The 22,883-nt window shown below is 43.4% G+C and overlaps 1 protein-coding gene and 1 long non-coding RNA gene across 5 annotated transcripts in view; one reads left to right on the forward strand and one right to left on the reverse strand.

The window, feature by feature from the left end:
- DLGAP1 (DLG associated protein 1) overlaps window positions 1–22,883 on the reverse strand; it is a 589,565-nt gene that overhangs the window by 27,490 nt on the left and 539,192 nt on the right. Inside the window, exons 8-9 of the mRNA XM_075920931.2 lie at window positions 16,098–16,471; window positions 11,080–11,171 (exon numbers count right to left, since the gene is read on the reverse strand). Coding sequence (XP_075777046.2) covers window positions 11,080–11,171; window positions 16,098–16,471 — 466 coding nt within the window. The remainder of the gene's footprint in view (window positions 1–11,079; window positions 11,172–16,097; window positions 16,472–22,883) is intronic.
- The window catches only part of LOC112544026 (uncharacterized), a 28,654-nt gene continuing 17,447 nt past the window's right edge, over window positions 11,677–22,883 (forward strand). Inside the window, exons 1-5 of one of the 4 annotated variants that reach the window (XR_016348792.1) lie at window positions 11,681–12,261; window positions 13,607–13,746; window positions 14,218–14,278; window positions 15,533–15,581; window positions 16,160–16,591. This is a non-coding gene — a long non-coding RNA (uncharacterized LOC112544026). Of the gene's footprint in view, window positions 12,262–13,606; window positions 13,747–14,217; window positions 14,279–14,712; window positions 15,582–16,159; window positions 16,592–22,883 lie in introns of all 4 variants that reach the window. The other 3 variants (XR_016348791.1, XR_016348793.1, XR_016348794.1) reach the window with 3 other exon arrangements.

Genomic DNA, 22,883 nt, shown 5'->3' on the forward strand with positions numbered 1-22,883 from the left:
GCCCTGAACCGAGTAAAGATATTTGCCTTCAAAAGAAAAATGACTTTTTTCAATATAGTTTACAGCATCAGCTTAGAATTAAATACAGGCAGTCCCCGGGTTATATGGATCCGACTTACATCGGATCCCTACTTACAAATGGGGTGAGGCAACCCCGCACTAGATGCTTCCCCCCAGCAGACCGGGGAGACGCGAAGCTAGCGCCCCCCCCCAGCAGACCAGGGAGACGCAGAGCGGCTTTTCTCAGCAGACACCTCAGCTTGAGAATAAAGGACTGAGGTTAGTGAGGTGTGGGAGAATAAAACTGAGCTCTGGAGAAATGTTTGGCTAGAGTTTCCCCTACAATATGTACCAGTTCCGACTTACATACAAATTCAACTTAAGAACAAACCTACAGTCCCTATCTTGTACGTAACCCGGGGACTGCCTGTAACTCAAAGATTGTGTCTATACCTAAACTCTATCGCTTCAGTGTAGACACTCACTACAGCAATAGGAAGGGTTCTCCCTCTTTGCCATAATTAATCCACCTGCCTCAGAGGCAGTAACTAGGTTGACAGAAGAATTCATCCATTACTGGAGCTTCTGTCATCCCTCCTAGTGCTGTGAGTGTGTACACGAGGGGTTAGTTTAATTTAACTATGTCACTCAAGAATGTTTTCTCACCCCCTAAGCAATGTTGCTGAGTAGCCCTAACTTTTTTAGCAAGGACCTAGCCAAAGAAATATAATTTAATTGAAATAAAAAAACCCTGTAGATGGAAGGTACTGCCTTTGTGTCCAGAGCACATCTTTATAAACTGCCTCAGCTACTGAAACTTCTGTCCACCACCCATTTCTAAAATGCTCTGTTCTTACAAAATACCATGTGTCCAAAACTTCTCTGCTTATGTCAGTTAAAATTCCATACTATGTACATGACTGCACTACTGTAATACAAATTAATAATACTATAACAACAACACAGGAGAGTTTCTACTGCTAATGTTCAACATTTACAATGTCTTTACGCATATGGAACATTCACAACTAGTTAAGTCTGTTTAAAAAAAGAGCTTTTGTAAATTGCTGACTGCTTAGGGTAAGGCCTCTTCCTCTTCTTTTAGATTCAGATCTTTCACGTTCGTTTGTGCCCTGCAGCCGTAAGGTGCGATAATTACAACTTTGGAGAATAACAACAGATAGCTGGCCTAAGGTGCAGAAAACCATGAAACCACAGACTGGATAAACCAGTATGGAGCACAATACCTTGTCTGTTCTAAACAGCAACAGCAGGATCACTTGTTAGCATTCATCTCTCTGCTGCTTCTTTGTGTTCCTTTTGAGAAACATGTTTACATTTCTACTAAGAGCAATTTTTCCATTTTTCCAAGAGGTTTCAAAGCATCCTATAGATGGCAAGTCACAAAGGCATGTCTAATAATTTCAACTGGCTTCAGTATGTATTTATTGGTTCTGTTGTCTCTTGGATTGTGCTTGTCTACCAAGGTTATGGTGATGCTAATAAACAAAACAAGTCGTGGAAAAGGCTAGCAGGTTCAATATCATTGACATGTGTGTCTTGTAATGGTAGGATCCTGAACTGTATATTTTCAAGATTCATGTCAAACAGAGGTAATAGACTAACAGAGCTATCAAATTATGGAATCTTTTGTTTGTAACTCACTTCTCTGCCTTTCAGGCAGTACTCTGCTTTCAGCTCTAAATGCCCTTTTAAATGGGATTTCTACTCCTCTGTTGTTCTATATTATTATGATTTTTTAGAAGTGTTCAGCGAAACTTTTTCCTTTGCACAGAATGAATGGGGACAGACAATGCCTGAAGATCAGAACCAAGTCAATATGAATCCTAACTCCTTAGCTTACATACAGAATGGAGATGCTTCATCTAACGATCTATCATTTGAGAAGTTAGACATGCAACAGATGAACAATAGACTACAATGTAAAACTGTAAAATCCCAATAATTTCCAGGCAAGTTAATTTTTTTTGCTAAAGTGACACAAGCAGGAACCCTTATAAGTTTGTCTTAATGTTAGCTAAATTACAACCTAAGTGAAAAAGGCAGCATAGGAGGATTGTGCTCCACAAATTAAGAAAAGTCAGAGTAAAAAGAGGTCTCTCTTTGTTTTCTTAAGCATTTAAAGTGATGGTAAAGGTTTTGGTCTATTTTTCACAACTGGTTGAAAATATTTTACTCTGTAGTTTAGCCCTTTTAGATTATTTTATTGTTCTATTTTAGTAGGCTAAACCCCCAAATCCAAGATATTATTCCTCCATATGAAAGAATCTCAGTATGCATAGTAGGTAAAAATCTAATGTGCTAGCCAGAATAGAACTGTAGCCAGGGAAAGATAGCATCTTTCCCTAGCCTGAAAAGGTGGGAAGGCACTTATGTGGATGCTTAACATCCTGTTTTGCCCCAGGACAGTATTCTTGATCAGTGGACTATGGTTATTTCACTGACTGCAAGCCTCTTTTTAATAAATTATTTGTGGCAGACTTAACATCCAGTGAACCAATTGTAGTTATCTTAGAATGCACATGAGAGGTATGGCCAGGGCATATCATGGGAGCAAAGTTGGGGGGTGAGGGATACAATGAAGGCCTAGATTGGGCTGGAGGGGACAGTGTGGGGGTAGCAGAGACAGGGAATTACCATATAACTCTGGGAAAGGCACCCAGAGGACACTACAATTGAATCAGTTTAGAACTGTGCTGGTGAGGCTGTGGAACAACTCTTAAACCAATTCAGAATGGCTAGCATAGGTGCACTGAATTGCTTGTGCTTCCATTAATTTCATATAAATAACTGACAATTAAAGTCTCTCATGAGGACAAAGCCTTACAGGTGGTCCCTTCAGGTCAAGATCAAGTACCACATGAATGGAAAGATGAGGAGAGGAGTAGAGAAAATGAAGGACTGAAAAATAAATCTCCATGAACCTGATGGAACCTATCCAATTTTTTGGAATTTCCCGTTAAATGGGTGGGAAGGTAGAAAAATCCTCTGACGTCTAGGGTGATATGGTTAGTAATGATAGGGAGGGGGGTACGATGAGGGGTGGGTGAATAACTGCAACCAATTCATAAGGTTACACATGGTCTTTGTACACATGAAAAGATCGTCAAGGCATCTACACTAGAGTTGCATCGTATAGCTGGAGCTTGGGAGCCAGTTATGCTAATGAAGGGGAAAGAGGATACCGGGTTAAATAGAAAGTATAACAGATTTGGACCTAAGGCATTTGTGTGTATGGACAATGTTGCAGAGAATAATGATGGGCAAATTTAAAAAATACAGTGTAGCCGTGTTAGTCTGGTGTAGCTGAAGCAAAATACAGGACTATGTAGCACTTTAAAGACTAACAAGATGGTTTATTAGGTGATGAGCTTTCGTGGGCCAGACCCACTTCCTCAGATCAAATAGTGGAAGAAAATATATATTTATCACCTTTAATACCATTAGCTCACAGACATTTACCTTCCTCCCCCCCCCCCCCCACATCCCCCTTCTGTTCTGAAATTTGATTTGTCCTTTTCATATGTGTTCCTTTTTTTAATTGTATCCTTTGGTATATATGGTTGTGACTATTTTCTTCCACTATTTGATCTGAGGAAGTGGGTCTGGCCCACGAAAGCTCATCATCTAATAAACCATCTTGTTAGTCTTTAAAGTGCAACATTGTCCTGTATTTTGCTTAAAAAATACAGATACTGCAGGAAGAGGAGGAGAGCTGGATATAAAAGGTTATATATCGAGGAGGTACATAGAGGTCTGAGGCCTTTTCTACAGTTAAAAATGAGAACATCCTACATCACTCATGGCTGTGAAAAATTTCATGCCCCGAATACTTAGGTCAATTGAATAGTTAGGTCAACCTAACCTCTAGTGTAGACACAGCTAAGCCAATGGAAGATTGTCTCAGAGAGAGATGGATTTATTACATCTAAAGAAAAATCCCTTTAGTTGACATAGGAAGCTCTTTGTGTAGGAGGCGGCCAACTCTGTTGTATCATGGCACTCATTGATTTGGCTGGTGCACAAAGGAAAATGAACTGATTAATATATTTATCCTTTTCGAGCCAGTCTTGTAGGGTTCTTTTTTTCTTTCACTGCCCTGGAAGATGTTTCCTTTAACAGGTTTATTTCTTTGTCACAAATATCCATGTGAAATAGGTTTTTTGTGTGTTTTTGCAGATGTGGTTTGGGGCCAGGAAGAATGAACTCCATTTGCAAGTCTATTCCTTTAACAGATATTCATTAAAACGTCCTCCACTGTGTTAACAAAAATGTATAGTAGTGCCAAATTGTGATGATAAGCCCTTTGTGTTTTGAGTGCACTCATTTTCTGACTATTAGGTTGCTGTCTTTTATCAGTCAGTTCATTTCTGGAAGTACATGATGGATTACTATTTGCTATTCTACTCAAAACAGCAGCAGCCTCAACTTTATCAGCCAGGAATCCCAAAACACAGCTGTCGTTAGGTAATGCAGAAATAATGCTATCTCCCTATAAACCTTGACAGTCAAGCCCTATCTCTTGATTTTGCTCTCTAGAACAATAAAAACAGTAATAGAAAGAATACTGGGTTGGGTTATTTTGGGCACCTATTTCTTTTGTGCTTGCACTTGGGGGGAGTTAAATGGTTTGTCATCACCTATTTAAATGCACTAATTTACTTAACACTAGAAAAGTCCGGTGAGGGGAGGGGAGGGGAGGGGGAGGGAGAGGGGAGTGAAGACTCAGGATTTGAATGTAAAGGAATGTGTTCCAGACAGAGATGTTTGAACAGTTAATGAGGAACTTACTTAGCAACAGCCTAATAAGTTCACTACAGTTCACATTTCCCCCTTTGAAATGCCTTTAACCTAAGAACTACAACAGAAATGCTCAGTTAGAAGATAATGTATTCTGGTCTATTTAACTACAGTGTAAATAATACCTGATTTGGTTATCATATTAGCAAATGCGCAATGATCAAAATGAGAAAATTCGTGCTAAATAGTCTTCTTGACTCACACTCTAATACTGCAAAAAAACAACAACGTAAAAACGAGATTAACAATATATATACAGGCAGTCCCCGGGTTACGTACAAGATAGGGACTGTAGGTTTGTTCTTAAGTTGAATCTGTATGTAAGTCGGAACTGGCGTCCAGATTCAGACACTGCTGAAACTGACCGCCAGTTCTGACTTACATACAGAATCAACTTAAGAACCCCAGGCGTCCCCAAGTCAGCTGCTGCTGAAACTGATCAGCAGCTGATTCCAGGAAGCCCGGGGCAGAGCAACTCTGCCTGGGGTTTCCTGTAGTCAGCGCTGGTCAGTTTCAGCAGAAGCTGACTTGAGGATGCCTGGGGCGGAGCAGCTGGGGTGCTGCTGGGTTGCTCCAGTAGCGCCGCTCCTCGGTGCTACTGGACCAACCCAGCAGCACCCCATCTGCTCTGCCCCAGGCGTCCTGATTCAGCCGCTGCTGAAACTGACCAGCAGCGGCTGAATCAGGACTTGGGGCAGAGCAGCTGGAGTGCTGCCGGGTTGGTCCAGTAGTGCCCAGAGCGGGCGCTGCAGGATCAATCGGCAGTGCCCCAGCTGCTCTGCCCAGAGTCCAAAACAAAAGCCTGGTCTGCTGGGGGGGGGGGGGGGCGGAGCATACTAGCTGTGCCCCCCCCCCCAGCAGACCAGGGACACGGGGAGCATAGCTGCAGCGGCATCGGGGTGCCGCGCCTCTGAGGCTTTGCTCTCCCAAAGCCTCAGAGGCGAGGGACCCCGCCGCGGCTGCGGCAAGCCTGGTGCCTGTGGTCTGCTGGGGACGGTCCCCAGCAGACCACAGGCTCCCGGACTGAAGCCGCAGCCGCGGGGGGGTCCCGCACCTTCCTCAGAGGCGCGGGGAACCGCCGCTGCTGCCGCTTCAGTCTGGGTGCCTGTGGTCTGCTGGGGACGGTCCCCAGCAGACCACAGGCTCCCGGACTGAAGCCGCAGCCGCGGGGGGGTCCTGCGCCTCTGAGGCTTTGCTCTGTCCTGTGGTCTGTCAGAGCAAAGCCTCAGAGGCGCGGGACCCCCCCGCGGCTGCGGCTTCAGTCCGGGAGCCTGTGGTCTGCTGGGGACCGTCCCCAGCAGACCACAGGCACCCAGACTGAAGCGGCAGCAGCGGCGGTTCCCCGCGCCTCTGAGGCTTTGTTCTGGCAAAGCCTCAGAAGCGCGGGAACCTGCCCGGTGCCCCATGTCTGCTGGAGATGGTCTCCAGCAGACCAGGGGCACCGGCGCAGCTTACGAACGGGGCTTTCTCGCCCCGACCTCCGGTGCGAGAAAGCCCCGTTCGTAAGTGCGGATCCGACATAAGTCGGATCCGCGTAAGTCGGGGACTGCCTGTACATAGTGTTTTGAGCTTTCATGGGCACAACCCACTTCTTCAGATAAGTGTCAGTGGGCTATACTGGAGAAAGTTGGACAGTGGCTGGACCAAGTTGGAAGTGGTTCATATTTGATGTGGGAAGGTAGAGGCTCCCCATCATGGAGGGTATGTCTACACTAGCCCCCTAGTTCGAACTAGGGTGGCTAATATAGGCATTTGAACTTGCAAATGAAGCCTGGTATTTAAATATCCCGGGCTTTATTTGCATGTTCCTGTCCGGGCGCCATTTTTAAATCCCCTTTAGTTCGAACGAAGTGCCCACGGCTACACATGGCAGTTTAAAGTTAATCCGAACTAAGTCCTCATGGAATGAGGTGTAACCGTTAATCCAAACTAAGGACTTAAAGTTTGGATTAACTTTAAACTGCCACGTGTAGCTGCTGGCAGTTCATTTGAACAAAGGGGATTTAAAAATGGAGCCCGGACAGGAACATGCAAATAAAGCCCGGGATATTTAAATCCTGGGCTTCATTTGCAACTCCGGTTGCCTGATTTGCCTACCTAGCTCGAATTAATGAGCTAGTGTAGACATACCCGGAGAGTCTACAGAAGGATGAATGAAGCAGTGCTGCATCGTGGCTCACTTTATGTTACACAGTAGCTGTAGTACAAAAGAGAAAATTCTGCCTCTCATCCAACCCTCATATAAAACCCATTGAATCAGGTTTGTGCAAGGACCAGGATTTGTCCTATGTCATAAATGAAAAGTACAAGGTAAAAGTCCCTTCAGCAATTTCTAGCCAGAGATGGTGCCTTGAAATGCATTTCAGGCAGGAAAAAAAAGCATAAATTCCAGGAATGGTTTTCTTTCTTTTTATTTCAAGCACTAATTTAATAAACAACTCTAGAAGATATTCAAGTTTTATAAACTAACTTTTTACTTTGAGATGTTGCATAACAATGGGTAAAAAAAACTCACTCAAGGATAATCTACTCAAAATTTATGACTCTCTAAAATATATTGTGATGGTTTCCCCCCCTCCCCCGTGCTCTATGAAACTTGGCCTACGAATATAAATATGCATAACTTGGAGATGCTTTGGACAAAATACCTTATGTAACCTATTGATTTAATTGTCGCAATCTGCTAGATCTGTATATCCTATTTTGGTGCATGTATCAATCTTGTATGAAAAGTAAAAAATACGAAATTTATAGTTTTAAATGTGCTAATGAGAGCCATTACTGGTGCCACCCCAGCATTAACGACTTGGTGATCAACTTAACAACTTGTAAACAAGCTTTGTTTGTCCTGTAAATCCAAAGGTGATAGGACTAGTAAGACATTACCACTTGGTACTGGGATTGCATTTTGACCCTGTTTTTCTTCCATGGAAGGGGGAATATAGAACAAAAGATTCCCACCCTGGGGAAAGGATTATTTAAGCAATGGGAAGCTATCATGCCTTTGTCTTTGGTTAGCCTGGAAAACCCTGAATGGATGAGCTGGAGACCCAGGTCAGGGTAAAAGTCTCTGACCTGAAGTTTATGCCTGAAATAAGAACAGTTCTCAGAGGTGAGATTCTGCCTGCAATAAGTTTTTTAGTGAAGTAGAAAGTGTGTTTTCTTTTCATTTTAACTTAGTAACTTACTTTGATCTGTCTATTTTCACTTGCAACCACTTAAATCCTATAGTTTGTACTTAATAAAACATATTTGTTTACTATCAGGCACAGTGTAAATAACTGTTACCTGGAGGGAAAGACCAGTGCACATTCATTGATAAGGAGGGTGAACATTCTTTTATACAGAGAAAAGGAAGATTTATTTGGGTTTTTGATCCCTTTTGGAGGTTGGTTTCCTGCGTGCGATGCTTGAGAACTGCATTCTCCCAGAGCTGAAGTGGTTATCTCCATTGCTCTTCAGGGGAGCAGTATCCCCAACTCTGTGCCTTGTCTGGGGTGACCTGAGGATCTGGTCCAGTGGGACAGGGTGATGGGGAGTCCCAGAGAGTAAGGCGGCAGGTGTCAGTGGTGTGATCAGCACACCAGGGAACAATTCGCACCCTATCACATATGTTTTCCATTTAACGCTCTGAAAAATCAGTGCCTGAAAAATATGACACACAAGGCTGAATCATACTGAACTTTCCAGTACAGCAACCCAACAACAGCCAATCCAGGAGATGAATTTTATCATGAGTGCAGGCACTCATGAATTTCAGCTCTGTTCCTTGCTTCACCTGTCTGCTAGAAAGACAAGGTTGGTGAGGTAATATCTTTTATTGGACCAACTTCTGTCTCATAGTGGAACTGACATAGCAACAACACTGGCTATTACCTTTGTGTTATCTTCTTGTGAACCAGAAGATGAAATGTACAAGAACCCATCTTTTGGGTCACTCTTATGTACCCACAATGTAAAGATGGGGATTTATTTTTACATTACCAGCCTCAATACAAGCAACGCTTATGGTTGCTGTCTTGGTCAACAAAGCAATAACACAGTATTATTTTTGCAATATTATTTTTAAAGTGGTTTACAAATATTACTTTATAATTAATCTACACAACATAGGCAAGAAAATATGAATATCCATCTTTTGCAGATAAGGAAACTGAGGCAGATAAGATTAATTGTCAAAATCCCCTTGGAGGATCAATCTTGAATCCAACCTTAGAACTCAAGGCTGACTGGTTCCCAGTTCTGTGTTCAGATCATGAGACCACATATCTGTGCTCACCTCTATTCACCTAGGTTTTGGACATTACAGTGTTTTACTGAGAAAACTAATGTCGGCAGGCATTTATCTCCCATGGCAGTGGTCTCCAATCTTTTTAACCACAAGATCACGTTTTCAATTTAAGTGCAATGTAAGATCTACCACAAACCTAAATATCTTTGTCCCACTTCCTCCCTGCCTCTTCGCCGAGGCCTCACCCTGCTCACTCCATCCCCCTTTCTCCACATCCTCACTCACTTTCACTGGGCTGGGGTAGAGGGTTGGGGTGCAGGCTCTGGTTTTGGGCCAAGGGGTTTAGAGTGTGGGAGGGGCTCCAGGCTTAGCCCAGGCTGGGAGATTTGGGGTCTGGGAGGGGTTTCAGGGCTGGGGCAGGAGTTCAGGAAGCAGGCTCTGGCTGGGTGCCACTTAACTGAGATGGTTTCCAGATGGTGGAGCAGTGAAGTTAAAGCAGGCTTACTCCTGCCCTGGCCCTGCACCACTCATGAAAGCAGATGACATGTATAGCAATGGCTCCATGGTGCCATGTGCTGCCCCTCCTCTATAGGCACTGAGCCCACAGCTTCTATTGACCACGGTTCCCCATTATTGATCAATGAGAACTGCAGGAGTGGTGTCTGCAGGCAAGAACAGCATATGGAGACCCCCTGCTCTGCCTTTCTCTGGGGCTGCAGAGACATGCCAGCCACTTCCAGGAGCAGCACTTACCACAGGGATAATGACTCCAGTCAGGACAGGTTAGGCATTTTAGAACTCATTACTCAAAGAATTACATTTAAGTGCAAGAGAGAAATGAAAATTATGAAATGCACAGACCAGTCAAACACCAAAAATAACACACTTTGCAAGCAAATAAAAGGAGTAACAACCACCCATGTATACGTTGGAAATGAGAGTGAAAGACAGTGTGTGTTTGTGAGAATGACAGAGACACACAGTGTGTGAGAGTGACAGAGATTTGCATTGCCAAACTCCCTCCATCCCCTTCTCCTGTATCCTCTCTCCATCTGTGGCCGTGTCCAGACTCAGGGGTTTTTTCGGGAAAAGTAGCCTTTTCCCGAAAAAACTTCCCCTGCGTCCAGACTCAAGCCGCGTTCTTTCGAAATTATTTCGAAAGAACGCGGCTTTTCTTTCGATGGCGGTAAACCTCGTTTCACGAGGAAGAACGCCTTCTTTCGAAAGTTCCTCTTTCGAAAGAAGGCGTTCTTCAATGTAAAGAGGCCGTCTTCGAAAGAGAGCATCCAGACTTGCTGGGTGCTCTCTTTCGAAAAAGCGGATTTCTCTTTCGAAAGATCCGCCTGCAGTCTAGACGTGATCTTTTGAAAGAGGCTCTTTCGAAAGAAGCCTGCAGTCTAGACATAGCCTGTGTGAAGAGAGGGTACAGAAGTGGGGGGAGGAGGCACACCCTAACCCTTTTCCCTCCCACACCCTAAACAGTAAGCAGGAGGCTCCCAGGGGGGCAGCTCCAAGGCAGAGGGCAAGAGCAGCATGACAGTGGGTGGAGGGGCAACTGAAGTGCCAGCGCTTGATAGCTTCCTGGCCAAACCAGTCAGGATCACCTGTCAGAGGCTCCAAGATCTACAGGTAGATCCCGATCTACTGGCTGGTGACCACTGTCCTATGGCAAGATTCATATTATTTTTAAATGAGATTGTCTTGTTTATTTTTAGAAAATATTTTGAAAATGTTTTATATAATTTAAATTATGACATTCCAAATGAGCATGCATCATTTACTGTAATTGTAAACCAGGAACATAATGAATTGTGGAAACATATACATGCTTTACCTTGAGGTGTCTTTTTCACAGCTACTTTTAAAATACTAAATGTGATTAAAAACTCAAAAGGGTGCTGTTTACACGCCAGATTCTTTGGATATTTGGTATTACTGCGGTGATTTTGCTTTAAGCTACTTTTATTAAGGCACAAATAAGAAAATTGTACATGTGCATTGAGAATATGAAATGAATGTTTACTCACCACTTCTCCTCTTCTACTTGAACACCTATGGATTGGAACTTACTGGTTGCTTTATTTTCAACTGATTTGGTGGATTCTTGTGCACCATCAACCTGTAGAAATAACCAGATATAAACAGAATGTATTTTTAATAAAGATATTAAGGCAACTAAATCACTTTCCTTATTAGTGTCTTACTTAGCAAGGACTTACATATATTTGCCTATAACATAACTACTTCACCTACACAGAAAGTCTGTGTGCCAAGAGCTATGCACATTTTTTCATATAATAGTATTTTGTGCTAATTTATAAAGTGTTTCTATTAAGGCAATGATGGACTCTCAAAATGCAGATGAAGTTTATCCAGTGTATAACAGATGCTCTTTATTTTACAGAACATTTAAATTAATGTGAATGTGAAGTGATATTGAAATTACATTTTAAAAGGAAATTGTTTTATTTAAATGTCAGGATTCCGGAACTGACTGTTACAGATACGAAATTTAAATGAAAATTAAGAATATTTACTTGTAACCCAAGTTTTTTTTTAGATGACTTTGCACCAGTCGATGCACTACCCAGAAATGGAAATATATAGAACCTCTTGAAAAAGAACTATCAGTTGCTCTTCATTGATAGTGTTATTTCAGTGCTCTCCATATTCATGCATGCAGGTATTCATTGTAACACATGTTCAGTAACTTCATATGACCTTGCCAGTTTAGCTACGGTTACTTTTTAAAATAAATTGAAGTTAAAATTCAATCTAAGGAGATTTTCCAATGACTGAGCAGGATTGTCAACTCTTATGGGATTGGGCAGCGAACATCTTACTCAATGTATTTTCTCATGTTGAGAAGAGCCTTCCTCTGGACTTAGTGCTGCTGCAGTCAGTGGGACTACTCATGATATATGGGACTGCTTAATGTGCACAAATATATGTAACAGAAATTCTACTATGTACACCAAGACTGCTGACATTTCATAGCGCTGCTTCAAAGTTCTGGTTAACAGCAATATCTACAACAAAGTTAAAAAGAACTGCCACAAAAACATGTCCTTCTGACAACTGTTGGATTTCCCTCTAAAATTACTTTTATTTGAGATTTGGATGACCAGTAGACCTGGATCGGTGAAAGGTTTACGGTGCTTCCTGATGTTTTGCGAGATATTGCATCTCAGCACTGTTGCTTCAGACAGGTAAGTTCATTGGACATTGTTATGGTTTCCAAACAATTAATATTCCCACAGTATTTTCAATATTCCTGTCATACTTTGTATAAGGAATATAATTACTTGTGATCAGTAAAGTCAATATTTTAGGGGGAAATCTCATAGAATCATAGAATCCTAGGACTGGCAGAGACTTCAGGAGGTCATTGAGTCCAACTCCCTGCCCAAAGCTCAGGTGTCGCTCAGATGTGGGGTCTTCCCTCACATCCTCTGCAGTGAAGACTGATGCAAATAATGTATTTGTCTCTTCACAATGGCCTTATCTTCTTCGAGTACTGAACTAGCATTTCAATTGTTCAGTGGCCCCACTGATTATTTATCAAGCTTCCTGAATCATAGAATCATAGGGCTGGAAGAAACCTCAGAATGTCATCAAATCCAGTCCCCTGCCCAGAGCATGACCAACCCCAGCTAAACCATCCCAGCCAGAACTTTGTTCAAGCTGGGTCTAAAAAGCTCTAAGGATAGAGATTCTACCACCTCCCTAGGTAACCCATTCCAGTGCTTCACCATCCTGCTAGTGAAATAATTTTTCCTAATATCCAACCTAGATCTTCCCCACTGTAACTTAAGACCATTGCTCCTTCTTCTGCCATCTATCCCTACTGAGAACAGCCTTTCTCCATCCTCTTTGGAACATCCTTTCAGGAAGTTGAAGACTGTATCAAATCCCCTCTCACTCTTCTCTTCTGCAGATGAAATAAGCCCAAATCCCTCAGTCTCTCCTCACAGGTCATGTGCTCCAGTCTCTTAACCATTTTAGTTGCCCTCCGTTGGACCCTCTCAAATGCGTCCACATCCTTTCTATAGTGGGAGTCCAAAACTGGCCGTGGTATTCCAGATGTGGCTTTCTTATAAAGGGGAATAATTACTTCTCTGTATCTGCTGGAAATGCTCCTCCTCATACACCCTAAATTTCAAAGGTTGAAACAACCAGTTGTGATGTTGAAAACGTTCCCCTTAATGACTACTGCAATGGGGTATTAAGTTCAAACATATTTTACTTACAGCAACAGTTATTTTAAGAAGGGAAGGTAGACCCTAGTCATCTGTTTAAGATTCATGGTCACAATACTGTTGTCAATTCAGATTTCCTCCAATGTAATCCACATAGATTTTAGTTATTATTTCAAGAATTTTACTTCTAGCTTTGTAATTTTTTCCTGTTTAGGATGGTCTTTGCCAGCAGTAAAGTTGTTTACTTTGAAATGAGGGACACTAGATTGTGCCATTGCCTTACATAACTGATTAGGAGAGTAAGAAGAATTAAGGACTTCCTAACTTGCTCAGCCTGTCTGGATCTTGGTTTCAGGTCTAGTGCTGAGCTCAGGCCCTGGTCTCTGGATACTTCCTCCTGCAAGCAAGTGGGTAGGAAATAACTTAAGACACATGGGAGACAAAAGACTGCATCCTTTCAAGGGTTGCAGAAATTTACTCTTCCCACAGTTGAGGGTAAGTAGGCTGGACACTAAGACATGGTCTGCACTAAAGGGGAATGTTGGCTTAAGATACGCCCCTCCAGAATGTTAATTATGTATTTGGAGTTGAGATATCATAAATCACTGTCCACACAGCGAGTGGTCAATGGGAGTATTTGCTTCCCTTACTCCTCATGAAGTACAGGAGTACTTGTATCGACGGGGGCACGCTCTCAGTTCGAATTAGCACTAGATCCGCTAAATCGAATCCTGGAAGATCGACCACAGTGGCACTGATCTTCCACATAGTGTAGACTTGGCCTAGGTACCACCTATAGAAAATCTGAATGGCAGCAATGTTGACTGGTTTAGGGGCCACTGGGAGGGAGTCCCAGTACACTGTGTTTGCAATAAGGCAAATCCCTGACCCATTGCTGAGACAGACCTTGCCTTGTTCCTACTTCCATTCTGCCTTCTTGACCTCCATTTCCTCACTTTGTTCCAGATCTGTCCCAGCCTTGCTCCTGCCTTTGACCCAGTTCTGCTCATACCTTTTTTCACTCCAGGTAATCTAGTTCCAATTCCTGGTTTGACTCAGGTTTGACCTTTGAACTGAGACATTCAATCTCTGAGTCTGGTTCCAAGTCCCTGACTGCTGCTCTGACTGCTAGCATGACTGTCCATAACCCAATTTGAACGGTGCAGTGTGCCGCTGCCTAGCACATCACACAGGGCACCATATCTGCCGAAGCAGGTCATCTGTCTCCAGACCAAGGTTCGTGCTTTGTGGGCTCAGGTGATGCAACTCTTGGCAGAAAAAAAAGCCCTTGGTGAATCCGTGGGCCACTCGCAGAAGAACATTACACTCCAGGCATGAGTGGTGGCTCCTGTACTCAAAGAAGGCCCTGTGGTGCCTCAACTCAAACACTTTGATGGAAACTGCCAAAAATGTAGGGTTTTCCTTAACTGGCACTGTCTACTTTTTATTCTGCACCCTCAGATTCACCCTTCAAATGAGGCCAAGATGGGACCGATAACACTGACTGATGAGGCACTGGACTGGGTCTCGCCGTTGGTCAAGCAAAACATTCTAACACTGCCGGATTAGAACACCTTCCTTTGGGCTTTTTCGTGCCCCTCCCCTCCGCCCCCCACTTACATGGTTCTGCAGGGGAGCTGTCTGGCCCGGAGCAAGGAGGAAGGCAAGATGGCCACTGGCTGCTGGCAGCCTGTTAGGAGAGGCAAAGCCTAGCCTCTCCTGTTCTTAAAGGGGCCATCTTATTTTTGCTTAATAACTCTCTGGGTCTTTTTTTTTCTCCTCTACTTTGGTCCCTCCCCCCTTTTTTTCAACAAAATTTTTTCCCTGTTTTTTTTTTTTTAGGGGAGGAGGTATTCAGTATTTTTGGTTAAACCATCTGGCAACCCTACCTAAAGTATCAGCCTCTTTCATAACAATTAGATCAACCCAATAACACCAACATACCAGAAATCTGTGCAAGAGCATTCACGTGCAAACTTCATCTTTAGGAAAAGACTAACCATTTTTTTTCTGGGGGAGCAAGGTTGGTCAGTTTGAGGACACTGCCCTATTTGCTTGGGATTCATTTTCACTGCAAACACCAGAGTTGATTCTTAGTTGACTCCAACCCAGACTGTCTGGTTCTAACAGCATGAATGAGCTGATAAATAATAAGTAATTGTCATCACATCATACTTCTATAGACGTCATTTTAAGGGATGCATGGGAGAGATTAATAAAAAACTTAGATCACATCCAAAATGAAAATGCATAGCTAATTTACATTTCTCTTTTCCCTAAGCTTCAACTGAGTATGGCTGGATTAGTTTTCCTGCTTCATTCCACTAGAGGTAACAGAGTTTAATTTATGTTAAATAGGGGCCAATCAGAGAAATCTTATCCCTTGCTCTTACAGCTGAGATAACAGCTAAGTAGAACAATGCTGCCTCATTCAAATGACTAACAGTTGTTTCCAAATGCATGAATAAGCAGTGACAGTTCAGCTAAGCTGTCTGAAAATATTTTTCTGGTGATAGTGTAGCGTAAATCATTGTTTTATACATTCTCTTTCAATGATTTCATTGACCCCTGCTGTAATATGATTCATAGGCTTGTGTTCATGTGTGTAGTTTAACAGAGCTGAATAACAAGTAGCAAACTGACTCAAGAAATCCTTACAATTTGATATATTTAAGATTAATTAGGAAAACACACTGAGAATAATTAAATACAACTGAAATCTCTACAGTCACTGGACAGAAATGAGCAACTAACCAAAAAAGGGATTAAAAAGAGAAAAAATGGAACACTCCATAAGTAATGTAGAAACCCACACCAACACAAACAATATGCTACTCATAATTTACCTGTATTCCAATGGATAAGCATCTGTTTTTTTTGAACTGATCCTTCTTTCTGTCTTCTACAGCAACAGTGGCAATGGTGGTGGTTGTGGTGACTGTTGCAGTATTGTTGCCTACATGCTGACTCGCAGGGCCATGGATCTGTGCATTAGCAGCCTCAATAGCAGCCGTTAGGGCCTTCATACTGTCCAAGCTTTCGGTAGAGTTGCTAAGACCAGACTGACTGATGATATCTCCCCTTTGGCCCTGCCCATCCATGTATGCATCTTGGGCCGACTCTGTGCTGCTCTGGGCCGTGATTGAAATAAAAGGTTTTGTGGTGGTCCTTGGTGGAACAGGAGGTGGTGTCTTCTTATATGTGGTAATGCAGGATGAAACTGGAAAGAGTAAAAAAGACTCTGAATTACATTTTAGTTTTTACATTTTTGCAGCAAACCAATGAGGGAAGAGAATGGATTCCAGACATGCAAATGGCAATCCATATGGATGGGGTGAAGGTGAGGAGGGCACTGCACGTCAACCTTTTGCAAAGATTTATGCGTATTTTTAATTTTACATACTGTGAATAGTTCCATCAATTGTAGACTCCAGCTAGAGAGCTGAATTACCCTACGTAATATTTCTGCTCATTCAAATGTGAATCACGTGATTATTAATACACGAAGTGGAAAAAGACGCAGATATAGACATCTAGTCCCTCCTCTGCCTGTTTATTATTTCCTTTACGGTATTCCAATTAAATGTGTCAAGCAATGGGGCGTATTCCAAAATATCATGTTTTTAAACAAGATTAACAAAGATTGGCCTCCAGACCAGGGGTGGGCAAAAGGGCCTCTGCGGTCCAGATCCGGCCTATGGAGGCCCTGCCGCTCCCCCACCCCCAGGCCAGTTAGGGGCTGGGAGCAGAGGGAAGTGCACAAAGTTTCCTCTGCCCGTCCAGGAGTATGGGGCACTTTGAAATGCCGCGTGCTCCTGGCAGGGCGGGAGGAGACTTTGTGCACTCCCCTGATTGGCCTGCGGGCAGGAGGAGCGTGCAAAATTTCCTCCGCTCTACTCCTGCCCTGGGAGGAGCGTGTGGCACTTAGAAGTGCCATGTGCTCCTGGCAGGGTGGGAGAAGGCTTCTCATGTTCCCTCACCTCCTGATTGGCCTGGAGGTGGAGGAGCATGGGAAGTCTCCTGCCACCGCCAGGGGTTTGGTGCGTAGTAGGAAAGGGGCTCCTCCACCCCCCAGACCAATCATGGTCTGTGGGTGGAGAAGACCGGAAACATTCTGGCCCTGCCCCTTCAGTTTGAGGCCCTGCCCTTTCTGGTCTGGTCTGGGACTCCCTGCAAATTTTTAAGTGGCCCCCTCAAATAATTATTACCCACCCCTGCTCCAGACACTCACTCTGGCTAAACTGTACTCTACACAATGTTTTACTGCAGCCATGTTTTTATAATAGAGGCATGTTTAATATGTTTACCAGAATGGCCTCTGTACACAATGTTAGACCTAAGTTTAGGAAGATTTTTTAAGTATAGTTGTTTGGCCAGTGAAGACAGGAGCTTCGGCTATTACATCTGAGGCCTGTTCTGCATTTAAAATTTAGGTCAACACAGCTACAGTACTCAGGGGTGTGAAACATTCACACCCCCAAGTGCCGTAGCTATGCCAACCTAACCCCTGGTGTACAGGCCGGAAGGTCAAAAGAAGAATGCTTCTGTCAGCCTAGCTACTGTTGCTCAGGGTGATGGTGTTTTTACAGTGATGGAAAAACTCCTTCCATCACTGTAGGCTACATCCATGCTACGGGGTTATGTCAGCATAGTTACGCAGCCATAGCAATCCCATTACTGTCTCCATAGAATAGACAGGACCTAAAAAAAATCAAAGAGCCTACTGAGTTAAAGTTTGTTATCACTAATCATATGTAAACCTAGGTCTACTGTGCATTTGAATGGAACAGATATCTCATTCTTTGCTATGGGTCTCAGGTCTCTTTGAAACATTTATTAAACATGAAAAATAGCTGTAGAAGCTACTTTAAAATTAATGCCTATCACAGTTTTCTCCTGTGCAAATAGTGGCCCCAATTTTGCAAAGATTTATGCATATTTTTTAATTTTACACATTGTGAGTAGTTCCACCAGACTTTGCAGAATTGGGCCTATAAAGAAAGACCCTGGTTGATTGGGATTGTGGCACCCTGCTTTTCAGAAAGTTAAAACACTGTCATTTGGGTGCCTGAATATGAATTTAGAAGCTTAAATTTAGGTTTTTAGGTTTGAAAATTTTGGCTGATGCATTCAAAATTACATGTGCAATGCACTCCACCAAGAGAAAATAAATAACTTAATATCTATCTTTAAAGGCCATTTGGCCACTCTGTGTTAGTGAAATCGTGGAATGCTTTAAAATGAGAAAAAAAAGCCTATCAGGAACCAAAACCCAATCAAGCAATACTTTATTTTAAAGAAAATAAATGCAGGCACTAATCTGTGCATACTTCAGAGGCAAACATGTTCATATACATTCTTATTAACAATAATCATAAGGCAAGAAGTGACTTATCAGATCGTCTGAACTGGCAGACATCTGTGATACCTTCATGAAAGGTCATTGCACTATAGCTGTTCTGCTGCCCTGTTGAGCCAGAAGCTACAATGTCATTAATTTGGCTAACCCAGATCCACACACCTAATATCTTTTTGATGGCTGCATGCATTAATTTTATTTGCTAAGATGTCAAAGGCATCACCAGCTCACTAGATTTTTTTTTTTAAATTCCAGAGTTTCCGGTAATATGTCTGTAAATACAAAATTCTACATCAGTAGATTCAAGCATGCTAAATGATTAAGGAAAAAAAGAAAAGTTCACTGAAGTAGTTAAAGTTTTGAAAGTATAATAATACAACCTGTGATTAATTTGTGATGCGTCTGCCAGAAACTACAGATTTTGTATAGGGTAGAGGTTTGGTGGGGGTATTCAATAATAACCAGATCTTAAGATTTTAAAACAAGTGCAGTAGTTTGTAATGTCAACAAAGGTCTGGTTTAAACAGAACAGGTTGGTGGTGCAAAAGAAAAGGTAACAATTTCTTAACAGGATGGAAGTTTGTATAACTCTTGACTAGCTTTGGAGCCGCTAAAAGCAGCACAGCATTTATAATGCAAAAGCTACTGATGTTCAGGGGAGTTAGCTGCTGTTGATGCAGCACATGCAGATGGGCTTAAAAAAAACTGATGGAGAATGTGGCTTGTGTGCTGTCGAAACATATCTGCACCAAAAATGAGTGAGTTGATTAATGGCCAGGAGAATGTCCTTGGAGTGTTAGTGGCAGTACTTCGGATGATCCTCCCTTGAGGCACCACAAGTTGCACTTCCCTGTATCAGAGGGAGTCATTTTGGCCCATTAAATAATTAATCCTCATAACACCTCAGCAAGGCAATATAATTATCTGAATTTAACAGATGGGGAAACCATAAAAAAAACCCAAATGGGATAAGATTCTCAAATATGGAAGGGAAGCAGTAATAACAGTAGCTGCCTCATCATTAGTCATCTTATCCTAAAAAAAAAGCCAATACACAATATCCATGGTATGTTGGTATTTACTAACATTCTGGACACTTTCCGATAGTAGGTAATCATCTGCTTTAGAGGTATTTTATTGCTGCTCAATGTATCCAACAAGGAAAACATGTCACACTATGAGAAATTTGCCTGCTTCTAGTTATAAACACGTTCTCTGAGAGGAGCAAAGAATCAACAAGATCCATGCTAGAATTGTAAGAAGAAAAAGAGAAAAGTGGTTTTAACAAGTCAATACATAGCCTGAGTCTCTGGGAGTCACATGGCACAGGCTGAGCAAATCCAGGCAGAGTGCAAGTCATAAAAAAAGCCCCAGGCACTTCATTACTGGAAATGATGTAAGCTGCTGCCACTCCTTTGCTGATACTACAACAAAACAATGGTAAACCTGCAATCTGTAGCAGCTGCTTTCTAAATGTCAACGCTGAACGAGCCCTTCAAGCCTGCAACATAATAAGCAAATGGACTTTGTGCCTCATTTTTCTTCCCAATCACTTTCAAGAACCTGGCAACTTGTGATATGGCAACCAGTAGGGTTTAAAGAGGCATTTGGCTTTTGACTGCAAAAGAGTCTATTCTTTCCTTTGGGGTCATATATAGGACCTGCTCCCACCAGTGAAGTCAATGCAAAGATTCCTACTGACTTCATTGAGGTTTGGATCAGGCCCATCATTTCCATTTGTATTACTGGACTAATGTATAAACTCTGAATCATTAGTTTTGATCCTTTCCTATTGTTATGACATGACTTCTTATGGTATTTTGATCCCAAATACCTGGTGGGACAGAATTGTCTCCAATGGGGAAAAAAAGTGAGGGTGTTTCCTCTACTAGCTAGTGTTTCCAAAGTACTAAGTCACAGGACTGGAATTTGGAACAAGGAGTGTCAACCACCCAGGTCAGAAGGAAGTGAAATGGTTTAAAAAAATCCAGGCTTGCTTAATCTCAAGACTTGAATTCAAACTTTTCATTGCAAGAGCACTTGTGTTGTTTAAACAAGCTCACTAGGGAGATGAAGGCTAGGAAACAAACATGAGCCTGCAATCACAGGCTGGTTGTATAAACCAGTGACGGGTGCTTTACAAAACCCGCAGGCACACAGATCGAGCTGTTTAATGGGATCAGTTTCACACAGTATTTTGGACACTGCAAATGAGACGATATGTAAGCAATGCAATTCCATGTCTAATTTGACCATTTAACATAAACATGGTTAGCAAAAGGAAGAATAAGTGAATGCAGATTTAAAGTTAGGTAACTGTCACTGCCTTTTGGGGAAAGACCAATTATGTCCACAATTAACAGGGTGTGGCAAAAGGGTTCAATCAGTACTTATGTAAAACAAAGTATTAATCTATAAATTAAATATAGTTACTTGGTCACCTGCTCTCAAGATGATGGCCACTTTTCTCTTTTAACTATTGTTAAATATCTTTATTACAATAGTGCCTATATATTCCATTCAGATGCTGTACAGCACATGGGCAGATATGGGCATATTGGCCAAGATCTTACAAGCTAAGCTACCAGTGCGAGACTCATAATTCAAATTCTAGAACTCCCCAAATTCTGGGGTGGTCAGGTTTAAGGTTTAGATTTGGCCTGTTATAGAGATAGGGCCCAGACATAATATCTGGATTACAATTCAGATGTCAATTTCCATCTCTCCTGCCCACACTTTTCCTACTTTGCTCCATCCAAATGATGTGGGGAGTGCTTGGAACTGGAATTTTGGTTTGGGCCCAGCTTTGGTTTATCATAGTACATATTTTAATTATTACACACTCAATTTTGATGCTTTCTTAATAAAAAAATCCTCCTTTATTGCTGAATGGCAGATGGTTACAAATCTTTATGAAAACCGAAACTGAAGTAAAGCACTTAATCAGATATTTTAAACTGCCTGTGAACATAATATTGGTATGAATCATGGATATACAGGCAGTCCCCGAGTTACGCGGATCCGACTTATGTCGGATCCGCACTTACGAACAGGACTTTCCCACCCCGGAGCTCGCAGGCAGCGGGACTGCCCAGAGTGCAGCGGTCCCGCCACCTCGACCTCCGGGGCGAGAAAAGCTGCTCCGGGTGCCCCTGGTCTGCTGTAGACTGTCTCTAGCAGACCAGGGACACCTGGAGCAAACCCGGGGAGGAGGAGGGGTCCCGTGCCTCTGAGGCTTTGCTCTGGCAAAGCCTCAGAGGCGCGGGACACCGCCGCCGCTGCGGCTTTGCTCCCGGTGTCCCTGGTCTGCTGGAGACGGTCCCCAGCAGACCAGAGGCACCGGGAGCAAAGCGGCAGCAAAGCCTCAGAGGCGCGGCACCCCGCCACCGCTGCCGCTTTGATCCCGGTGCCTCTGGTCTGCTGGGGACCGTCTCCAGCAGACCAGGGACACCTGGAGCAAAGTCGGGGAGGCGGAGGGGTCCCGCGCCTCTGAGGCTTTGCTGTGGCAAAGCCGGGGAGGTGCGGGACTCCGCCGCCGCTGCCACTTTGCTCCCAGTGCCTCTGGTCTGCTGGGGACCGTCTCCAGCAGACCAGGGACACCTGGAGCAAAGCTGGGAGGCGGAGGGGTCCCGCGCCTCTGAGGCTTTGCCAGCAGAGCAGGGAGACGTGGAGCAAAGCCCCGGGCCTGTGGTAGAGCAGGTGGGGCGCTGCTGGTTGGTCCCGCAGCACCGCTCCTTGGCGCTACTGGACCAACCTGGCAGCACCCCAGCTGCTCTGCCCCAGGAGTCCTGATTCAGCCACTGCTGATCAGTTTCACCAGCGGCTGAATCAGGACACCTGGGGCAGAGCAGCTGGGGTGCTGCTGGGTTGGTCCAGTAGTGCCGAGGAGCGGCGGCACTACTGGACCAACCCAGCAGCACCCCAGCTGCTCTGCCCCAGGCGTCCCCAAGTCAGCCGCTGCTGAAACTGACCAGCGGCTGACTACAGGAAGCCCCTACCCCAGGGCTTCCTGGAATCAGCTGCTGATCAGTTTCAGCAGCAACTGACTTGGGGATGCCTTGGGGTTCTTAAGTTGAATCTGTATGTAAGTCAGAACTGGCGTCCAGATTCAGCCGCTGTTGAAACTGATCAGTTTCAGCAGTGGCTAAATCTGGACGCCAGTTCCGACTTACATACAGATTCAACTTAAGAACAAACCTACAGTCCCTATCTTGTAGTAACCCGGGGACTGCCTGTAATGCCAAATGAGAGTCAGTAGAGCCTTTACATACCA

This window comes from Pelodiscus sinensis, chromosome 2 (genome assembly GCF_052426305.1).
Source record: "Pelodiscus sinensis isolate ZL-2025 chromosome 2, ASM5242630v1, whole genome shotgun sequence".
Taxonomy (NCBI): domain Eukaryota; kingdom Metazoa; phylum Chordata; order Testudines; family Trionychidae; genus Pelodiscus; species Pelodiscus sinensis.